At 44.4% G+C, this 10,425-nt stretch overlaps 1 protein-coding gene across 1 annotated transcript in view; it reads right to left on the bottom strand.

Moving 5' to 3' along the window:
• LOC102195939 (S-arrestin-like) overlaps nt 1-9,200 on the bottom strand; it is a 13,131-nt gene extending 3,931 nt beyond the window's left edge. Inside the window, exons 1-10 of the mRNA XM_005751620.1 lie at nt 9,096-9,200; nt 8,446-8,506; nt 6,167-6,211; nt 5,602-5,801; nt 4,623-4,682; nt 4,350-4,417; nt 4,138-4,273; nt 3,936-4,020; nt 3,176-3,248; nt 1,627-1,764 (exon numbers count right to left, since the gene is read on the bottom strand). Of these exons, the coding sequence (XP_005751677.1) occupies nt 1,627-1,764; nt 3,176-3,248; nt 3,936-4,020; nt 4,138-4,273; nt 4,350-4,417; nt 4,623-4,682; nt 5,602-5,801; nt 6,167-6,211; nt 8,446-8,506; nt 9,096-9,143 (914 nt within the window). The 5' untranslated portion in view covers nt 9,144-9,200. The remainder of the gene's footprint in view (nt 1-1,626; nt 1,765-3,175; nt 3,249-3,935; nt 4,021-4,137; nt 4,274-4,349; nt 4,418-4,622; nt 4,683-5,601; nt 5,802-6,166; nt 6,212-8,445; nt 8,507-9,095) is intronic.
• Nucleotides 9,201-10,425: the final 1,225 nt, after the last annotated feature.

Below are 10,425 nucleotides of genomic sequence, written 5' to 3'. Positions count from 1 at the left end.
GTGATGGAATTTATTGAAAATATTGCAACGGCTGTGGATGAAAAACAGTTTGGAATAGGTGTGTTCATTGATTTACGTAAAGCCTTTGATACGATAGATCATTCTTTACTTTTACGGAAGTGTGAAAGGTATGGTTTAAGAGGTGTTGCACAATTTTGGTTAAATAGTTACTTGAATAATAGGTTCCAATATGTGAGTATTAATAACATGAAGTCTAAACTTAGAAAAGTAACTTGTGGAGTTCCGCAAGGATCTGTTTTGGGACCTAAGTTACTTTTACTTTATATGAATGATATTTGTACAGCCAGTGATACTTTAAAATATGTGATGTTTGCTGATGATACAAACTTATTTTGCTCTGGAAAAGACATAAAGAAATTACTGGAAACAGAACTCATGAAGTTAAATAGATGGTTTGTAATTAATAAAGTATCATTGAATGAAAGTAAAACAAAATTTATGTTATTTGGAGGTAGTAAAAGTAATATTAAAGTAAAATTGAATTTAAATAATGTTGAACTTGAAAGAGTATATGAGACAAAATTTTTAGGAGTAATTATTGATGATAAACTTTGTTGGAAGCCCCACATAGAACATGTGAAACGAAAATTATCCAAGTCTATTTCTATTCTTTATAAAACAAGAGATTTTTTGAATAAGAACTGCCTTTATTTATTGTATACTTCCCTTTGTTTGCCTTATATGACCTACTGTGCAGAAATTTGGGGGAACACATACAAAACATATTTGGATTCAATATTTAAATTGCAAAAAAGAGCTTATTAGAATAATAAATAAAGTTGGATATAGGGAGTCCACCAACCAGTTTTCTGTAGGATCATCTATGTTAAAATTCATGGACATTATATATTCTAAAACTTTAGAGATGATATATCGTGTGATGAAAAAGAATGTTCCGATTTGTATTTTAAGGATGTTTCAACTAAGAGATGGAAAATATGATTTGAGGGGGTCTTATAAGTTTGAAATGCCTAAAGTGAGAACCAATGTTAAGTATAGATGTGTGTCAGTTTTGGGAGTGAAATTATGGAATGGACTTAATGATGAACTGAAGATGTGTTTTTCTTTGTCATTCTTCAGGAAGCTTTTAAAAATTAGTATTATACAAGGTTATAGAAATTTGGTTTGTTAACATTTTTTTGTGTTGATTTAATTTCTTGATTTATCCTTGATTTCTTTTCAAACTGTTATACAACTTATTTATCAATGCTATTTATTTTCTTGGTTAAGGATCTGATTACTTCTATGGGGGTAAGGGATAGGATAAGTATAAGCCATAAGGCTTCAGCCTATTCCCTTTTCGGTTTCTGTTTGAGTACTTTTATGTAAAATTATAATCTGTTGTTGTTGTTGACTGAAATAAAAATTTCAATTCAAATTCAACTGAGGCTCCATCACCTCGACGGCCTGACCGGCCTTCATCTGATGGAGTCTCCGGAGATCTCGTGAGAATGCAGCCGGTCTGAACACTGTGTGTATTTTGCCCAGAATGCTCTGATGACAGATCTGTCTCACCTGCCAGGTTAAATCATGTGAACCTGTCCTTTAAAGAGCAGCCGTGTTTCCTGTCTAACACCATCATTAAAACCTCAGTGTGTCTCTGACATGCTTGATGAAGCCAGGTTGGTGTCCTCGTGTTTAAGTCGCCCATCCAAAGCGAGTCCTCTGCGGTCTTTGTTGTATGCCAGCAGAGGGTGCAGGGTGTACTCCTGCTTCAGACTGGTGCCACAAGGCACAGAGTCACTGTAACCGAAAACATAACATGATTAGAAACCTCTTGGTCAAACCCAGGGTGGTTAAAACTAACCCAGCTGACAGTGTGAGGTCACTAGGAGTATCTTTAGACCAGGGGTCACAACTTAAGACCCAAAGAGCCACTTGGAGCCGGTTTCCACGCAAAAGAAAACACTGAGAGCCGCAAATACTTTGTGACGTCTAAAATGAAGATAACACTGTAAATATTGTTTTTTACCTTTATGCTTTGTGTGAACAGCTAAAGTGTGTTGCTTATGAAATCCATGAAGTGCTACAGAGAAAACTACATTTTATTTATGGAATGAACACATTTCGAACTCTTAAAGAAATATAACAAAAGGAAAGCTGAACTACAATGATCCAGCAAACAAAAACTGCTGTGAGCCGCCCCCCGTAGCGTCTTTGGGCTTTTGGAGCCTTGACCTGACTTTTAAAAATAACTGAAAAAAAGCTCTATGCTGCTGAAAAATGAAAAGTAGATATTTACAAAATTCTGCCTAAATATGTATTTTACCTGGTTAATGTGTGCGGCGGGGCGTGGTCTGCAGCGCCGCTGCAGGGGAGGCGGACGCACCTGAGCGGCACCTGCAATCACGCCTCGCCGCCTTAAAGTCTGTGCTCTCTCTGCGGTTGTGTGTCGGGCTGTGAGCTGCAAAGCTACAGCCGGCTGTGTGCGTACAGCAGCCGTGTGTGAAAGTGGTCAATAAAGAGAAGCTGTAAAGCGTGTTCATGCAAACATCGTCAGGTCTGCTGTGATATGTTTACAACGGGACTTCTGCTCCTGAAGCTCTGCGCACAGTGAAGTCACTTCATCTTTACAGGACTGTAAGCTGTCGTCTGTGAGGCGTGAGCGGTGTTTGTTTTAACATAGTTCGCGGTGGAGCTGCTGACATAATGTGGATCCGAAGGTCCATAATTGGCCTACCTGGGGTTGAAAGTCTCGGTAAATGCAGGCGTTTCAGCGGGCACACCGGCTTCCGCCAGTGTGACGCTTATTTTGAGCGATGAAAAATAATAAAATAAAATTTTATTTTTCTATTTCAATATCACAATAATCTTCCAATTTAGAACTACAAGTTTAAAAAGAACTAATACAAAAAAAAATACACTTCAGCTAAATGTAATTTATTTTCCCAAACCACGCGGAGCCGCAGTATAAGGACTAAAGAGCCGCAGGTTGCCGACCCCTGCTTTAGACCAAGATGTATCAGGTACAACAGGGGCACATCTGTTTTTAAACAGATCACTGCAAAAAATTAAATGTACAGGAAACATCTTCCTTTTGAAAAAAGAAAAAATGTTCTGTCTGATCAAACTGAGACCATGAACGCAACTCCTGCTTTAAGTTCCCTCAGAAAATATTCAAAAGAAATATACTTCTGTTATATCCTTAACTCACCTGGTCTCCTCTTTGGCCACAGACTTGACGTACTTATCGTTGGAGTAAAGGATGACGTGGGTCACCTGCTCGACTAAGCACAGAAACTCAAAGTAAGCCACCGTGCTGCTGCAGACAGGGAACACACCTGTCTGCTGTCAGAGGCCTGCAGGTGAGGCAGCGTGTCACCGCCACAGACACCTTTCCTCATGTTTACAAGGAGCAGCTTTTCTGGTTAAACATCTCCTTAGGTCACAATTCAGTTTGGCCAATCGTGTCTGAGCAGGCTTTGGTTGCATGACTTTTTAAATTTATGCTAATGGAAGGAAGTGTTATCAGCTGATGTCTCCAGTCAACCCGATACCACTGCAAAGTGCGTATTAGACACGCCGTCCACTGTGTCCATTTCACCCTTTGCCCCTCCAAAGAGTGAAATGTGCAAGCGTGCAGTAAGCTGCAGTACCAGCAGGGGGAGACATTTTATTTAAAGTCATTATGTCTTGAAATAAATAAGCCAACAAAATAATGTAAATACATATTAGCTGCCTAGCTTAGATGTTTCTGGAGAGTAAGGACTCTGGAATGGACTTCATACAGTTTTTGTTCACTACAGACTTCTCGGCTTTAAATCAGTCGTCTCCCCTGATGGTAATGCAACTTCTGCATGCTTGTACATTTCACGCTTTCCTTTATAAAAGGAAAAACTGGAGAAATGATGCTTGGTGGCAGAGACACGCTGCTCTACGTCACCTTAAGTACTCTGAAGCCAAACTGATGTCACCTGACAAGCTGATGTCTTTGATGTTCCTGCTGGACGAGTTGGTGATTTCAACATTGGCTTTGAGCGGCTCGCCGTGGTAAAAAGTCTGCAGACAGGTAAGCAGACAGGTAAAGTGCTTTCATGAGTATATCTGTGAGAGTCCTCCAGCTTTCAGAACCTGGTGGTTCTGGTGTCTGATTCAGAACCTGACTGAAGCTCTGACCTCTTTGGGCAGGCTCAGTTTCACATGCAGAGGTTTCTCGGACATCAGGAACTCAAAGGTTGTCTCTGCGCTGGGAAGCAGTTTGCTGTCCTCTGGACTGAACTGGATCTTACGGATGGTGAGACGGACAGAACTCCTGCAGAGAGGACGGAGGAACACGTGAAAGGCTGTCCATCGAGTCTTCAGACTGAGATCCACTCTGAGCGACTCACTGTTTGTCGATCTTCTCGTCCTGGTTCTCACCACAGAAAGCTTTCACCTCAAATTCCACCGCACATTTCTGTCCAGCACACAGAAACACACAGTTTGCACATTTACAGCTCGTATCAGTCATCGGGCGAATTGGCTGCTTTCAGAGGACTGCGTGACAACGCAGAGAGAGGGAAGCTGATGTGAAACATCAGTGTGTGTACTGTGAGACTTTGTGGTGCTGAAGCAATGTACAGATGAAGAACATGAAAGGCTGAGTGTAGTGATGGCGTTACCTTCCCCACGTCGGACAGTCCGGGCTGCAGAGTGATGGAGCAGGGCAGGTTGTCTGGAAACTGAAGCACATTAGACCGTCATGCTCGTCCTGTACGGTACCCGAATTGGTACGTCTCATTCTAACCTCTTCAACAATAAACACAGGAATAGTAACTAATCAAGACAATCTATACGATTAGAAGAGTGAAACCCACCCCTTCCTCTGTAACTGCGCCACAGACACACGCTGGTGACTACAGAACAATGACCTCGCCCGTGTTCAGATTTCAGTCAGGTTCTCATACAGCTACAGAGAACCCTCCTCTTTATTTCTGAAAATTTCTTCCCTAAAATGTTAGATTGTCTTTCTGAACGGTTAATGATCATTAATTTCTAACCTCTCAGAGAACTCTACTCTTTTCTGCTCAAATGTGGACATCCATCCATCCATCCATCCTATTCTGCTGGAGCCTATCCCAGCTGTCTTAGGGCAAGAGGCAGGTTACAACCTGAACAGGTCGACAGTCTAGAGTTTCCAGTGAACCTGACCTGCATGTCTTTGGACCGTGGGAGGAAGCCGTAGAGAACCCACGCACACGGGGAGAACATGCAAACTCCACACAGAAAGACCCCTGTGGTTGAGTCAAGCTCAGGACCTTCTTGCTGTGAGGCAACAGTGCTAACCACTGTGCCACATTTCTAGTTTTAAAGAGAGTTTTAACAGATTTCTGAGACATTTGTGGGGGTTTTGTTATTCTGACTGGTGCTCTAATTTTTTATTCATTCTGTAATCAGGTTTTCCTCTTTTACCTTGAGGATTTTGGATGACGATTTAGGCCAGATCTGCACTGGGTACAAAACCTAACACAACAAAAAGGACTCTATTCCAGACATGACAAATGTGGCCTTTCTGTTTTCTATCCTTGAACCTGATGAAGGGGTTAAACCTCTTCCTCTAGCAGGGCCTGATCTTTCCAGATGTTCCAGGCTGTTCCTCACCTCGAAGAAAAAGGGGAAGGCGTTGTTTCCGAGCTTTCGCAGCAACTTCTGCTGGATCTTGGTGTGGGTGAGCTTTTCTTTGTCCTGCAGCTCGGGGTAAACCTGCCGGGTCACCAGGAAGAGGTCCCTCCTGAAGGCCACGCCCATCACATCCATGTCCTGACGGCCGTAGCGAAATGTGCACGACAGCATCACATACACTAACAGACACCGAAAAACAGGAATGAAGCCACACATCCAAGAACATGCTGCACCAGGAGAATCTGGCTCCATCAAACCTAAATCAGTGTGAATAGAAGCTGGAGAAATGTCTGTCAGAAGCTGCTTATTGTTCTCTGAGATCTTTTGTGTCGCACCCACCCCACACTGCAGAGAAATGTTCATCTGCACAGAAAGAAGCTTTCATTCAGTGAAATATGTTTTACACAGGAGCCACAGTCATAAGCCCTGTGGACCTCCTCCGGTAAAGCTGAGCTTCTCCACACTGACGGGCTGAAGGAGGGAGTCCCACGGCACCTCCTCCGGGTTCTGCCTTATGTTACTGCACACATTTAAACACACTGACCTTTCTTTCCTTTGAGCTGCACTGGGTCAATCACAATCACGCCATCTGTAGGAAACAGGAAGTGATCAAATCACAACACATTCCTGACTGTTTTAAAGGTTTGTCACTGTCCTCCTACTGGGCATGAGCAGAAATGGTCAACTACTTCCTGCTCTGCTACCATCCCCATATCCATGGCTAGTTTACAATTAGCAGTAAAACCAGTGAGTACTGTTCTTCAGTCTGTTCACTGCGGTGTATGGATCCCACAGCACAGGCCACCCCTTCTTCTTTAGCTCTCAGTGAAGGCAGTCGCACTTTTCTCCTCTCCTCCTCACCCTTATCTTCCCTGCTTAGCCTCTATGTCCTTGTCTTGTCTTGTGTGCATTACTTTCCCTGGAATAGCCTCCCACTGTCGTTCTCTAAAACCTAAAAGAGGAATTATGGATTTGATCAACTGGTCTCTGAATGCTATTGACACCCTTTTCTCAACGAGAAGTCTGGGCTCGGGAGAGCCTGACTGCCCTGGAGGGACTTTCCCTGCCGGATACACGATGGACGGGTGGAAGAACTGGAGGATCATGTGCCTTGTGGGACTGTCGATCGAGGACGCTGAAGATATCTACCTATTCGGAACCATGATAACAGGGTTCATGCTGATCGGAGTTGGCTTAGCCCTGGTTTATCGGAGAAATAAGAGAGCGGAACTGGCTGTTCAAACCCCCCCAAGGCTGCCCGCTGGAATCGAAACGGAATGAGGCGCGACCTCTCACAACGAACGTAATATGGTCAACACCTTGGAGACGCTTGCAGCTGCTGTGAAGGCTCAAAACAACACTATTGAGCGTATGAGGGGAAACATCAGAGAGAGGCCTGCTCAAAATGAGACCCTTGAGCGACAGTTGGACGACATCACGGAACGGATCACTGCAGCTGTGAGGTCTCAGGATCAAAAGAACGACAACACCATGGAACAGAAGTTTGATACCATCATGGGGAGGCTCGCGGCTCTCCAACGGGAGATCGAGAGGCCAGTGTCGGAGTGTTAAAGAGCAGCCTGAAAATTCTCCTGGGCTGCTCGCATGGAAATTAACAAAACCAACATAAACATTGCGGATCCCCATCACCCCAGCTGCAGGCCCAAGGCTGGAGCTGAACAACAACTCCCTGATAACGACTGTGTTATGGCTGTTCTTCCCGTCCCATGCAAGGCCACCTGGATTGGCTGGAGGACTGTTTACTTAGCCTGATAGGCCGAAGGACACTGTCTCAGCTAAACTATGGACACACACACACACACACTTACACTGATAAGCACTCACTCATCCCCCCTCCCTTTCCAACGCCTTCGATGCTTGTGCCCTACCGGGGAAGATGGCAGTCAACTGGACCAGCGCAGACATGCTGCAGGACCGGATGTGCTGTCTACACCGGCTCTCTCACCCTTTACCCGCCCCTGTTGCTTGTCTTGTCTTTCTATGGTGTATTGATAGTCATGTGCTTTTGTGCTGAGGTGATTTTTCTGTTATCAAACTGTTCTCCCACTAGGAGCTCAGTCTGAGTGGAGTTTTTTTTTTCTCCTCCTCTTACCTCGTGTGATGTATTTTCGTTGTTTTTTCCTATCAGCCGACCTTCTGACATGTCTGCCCAATGTGATGTTTGTGTAAAGTTGGTCAGAAGGTTCCTTTGTAAGTGCGCATGCGCCATTAGCGTGCTGCCTGCTGTAACCCTGATTTCCCTCGGGATGATTAAAGTATTCTGATTCTGATTCTGAACATTCACCATGAGCGCTGTGTGGTGGAGAAGCTCTGTTTAAAGAGTCGGTCCTGGGTCTTTGACCCAGTTTGGAGTGAAGTATGGTTTGTGACTCAGATTTCATATTCTAGCTCTGTCTTTATTTCTATATTTCATAGTGCTCTGAATTTTTCATTATTCACATTTCCAGTTCTATGTTTCTTGTTCATGTTTGGTGTCTTCGTTTCCGGTCTGTCCCTGTCTTGTACCTGTATCTCTCTCCTTCTCTGGTCTGTCTTTGTGGCTCTTTACTGTCGTAGTCCTGTCTCTGTGTTCTGCTCATTTGTCTCCACAGTCTGTCATGTCTCCATGTTTTTCTTCCCCAGTCTTTGTGGGGTCCTGACAGAGTTTATGCTTTTTTCTCTCACAGGGCTCAGCACATGCAGAGATGTCATGAAGACATAGGCCTGCATCTGTCAGTCCCCCATCTTTAAACATTTTCAAGAAACATTTTTCAATCAGTAGCAAAAGCAGAGCGAGAGCAGGTAGTTAGCATCAGGACTCACCGACTGGATCCACAAAGTCGCAGTGATCCACAAAGTCCCTCTTTGCCATGTAGACGGTCACCTGAAAACACACGAGGGTCACGTAAGACTCAGAGTCTGCAGGAGCTCCACATTCCCTCTAAGCAGGGTGGACCATCACATGCTTGCAGAGGCAGAAATGACAGCACAGCTCTGAGTAGAGGTTTTTTTTTGTGCTTTTAGTTTCCCACAGACCGGGAGCAGGAGGCGCATCGGTTCAGTTCATCGATGGAGTTAATGTTTTTGAACCTTTTCCCATTCTGAGGTCAGAAATAAAAAAAACCCTGAATGTTTACCCGCAGGCAAAGCAGACATTAATATTACAGTTACTCTGTCACATGTCAGTTCAATTTGGATTTCAGCACAAAGATGCCATCGCAACCCAGAGGGTCCGGATTAACAACCTGGATCCTGTTGCACACAGAGCGGTGGAGCAAGATCAAGGACCAGAACTTTATGGATGCCTTAAATGGTGCCCTGAGTACAAATCAGCATCCTTTCAGTGCTGATGTTTCTATTAGGGGGAAACTTTAGTCTCTCCAAAAGGAACTTTGATATGACCTCTGCTCTGGGTTTCTAAACCACATCTCCATGACTTATGATGTCGATGCTGAACTATCTTCAGAACTTACCGACTTGTCACGGGACACCTTTTTAAAGACGACGTGCTTGGGACTCATGCTGAGTGTTGGATCTTGACCTGCAGCACAGAGACATTCACATATCAAACGTTTATCATCTCAAAGTTAAATTGCACACAGCCCTCACACCTAAACATCCACTCGTGCATCTATGGATGATTAAAGCATCCCAGTAATATGACCAACTGAGAACACAGGCAGCAGATCTAACGCAGTTTTCTTTAACATTGTACAGACATGAAAGAAACTCCGACTAATAAGAATAATAAAAAAGATCTGATGGATGGAGCACTCCAGCTGTGGTTTCGGTGGGTGATGGTCTGGGCTGTACTCGGGTCAGTTATGGAGCCGTGCTGCTGCAGGCTGTGCTCAGTGAGATTTCTTCATTGTCTGGAATCACAGACGCTGTCCAGACAGAGCACATTCTCCTACAGCTGCAGATGTGCCTCAGCATTAATGACGCCATCACAGATGTGCCAGCTACCCCTGCACCTGCTCGGAGGAGGTGGGGGAGTTTCTGGATCTTCGTGTGGATGCAGTGATGTGCTCCACTCCTGTTCCATGTTGCATCCACCAACACAAACCAACGCCCACCAACACCAACCAACATCTACCAGCACCTACCAAGATCCACCAAAATCAACCAACATCTACCGACATCTGTCTATGAAGGTTCTCAGTCATCCGGGTCATCAGGGTGGTTGTAGCTAAGGTGGTAGAGCAGGTCATCTACTGTTCGAAAGGTTGGTGGTTCGATTCCTGGCTTCCCCTAGTCTGCATGCCAAATATCCTTGGGCAAGATACTAACCCAAAATTGCTCTCCGATGCATCCGTGTGAATGTGTGTGTGAATGTTACTTAGAAAGCACTTAGAAAAATGTGCTTGTGTGAATGGGTGAATGCACAAGTTGTGTTAAGCGCTTTGAGTGCTCAGAAGAGTAGAAAAGCGCTATATAAGAACCAGTCCATTTACCATCGTAGTCTAAGGAGCTTGGAAAGAAAAGCGTTTGTTGGTGGATGTTGGTTGATCTTGCTAGATTAAGGAGGTTGGAAAGAAAAGCTGGACTTCTTTAAGTTGCTTTAAGACGTTTCACCTGTCATCCGAAAAGCTTCTTCAGTTCTAAGAGTCAAATGGTGGAGAGTCCCAGATTTTAAACCCTGTGGGAGTGTTCCCCCAAGAGGGACAAAGGACCCCCTGATGATCCTCTACCTAATCACATGAGCCAAGGTGTGAAAACGGGTGTTCCTCACCCTCTGGAACACAAACTTGGAGTAATCAGGACCCTACACCACCGGGCAGAACATGTTCCCTCTAAGCCTGA

This window comes from Pundamilia nyererei, unplaced genomic scaffold, assembly GCF_000239375.1.
Source record: "Pundamilia nyererei isolate P.nyererei 1_Seehausen unplaced genomic scaffold, PunNye1.0 scaffold00319, whole genome shotgun sequence".
Classification (NCBI taxonomy): domain Eukaryota; kingdom Metazoa; phylum Chordata; class Actinopteri; order Cichliformes; family Cichlidae; genus Pundamilia; species Pundamilia nyererei.
This window is presented reverse-complemented; position numbering and strand designations above follow the sequence as displayed.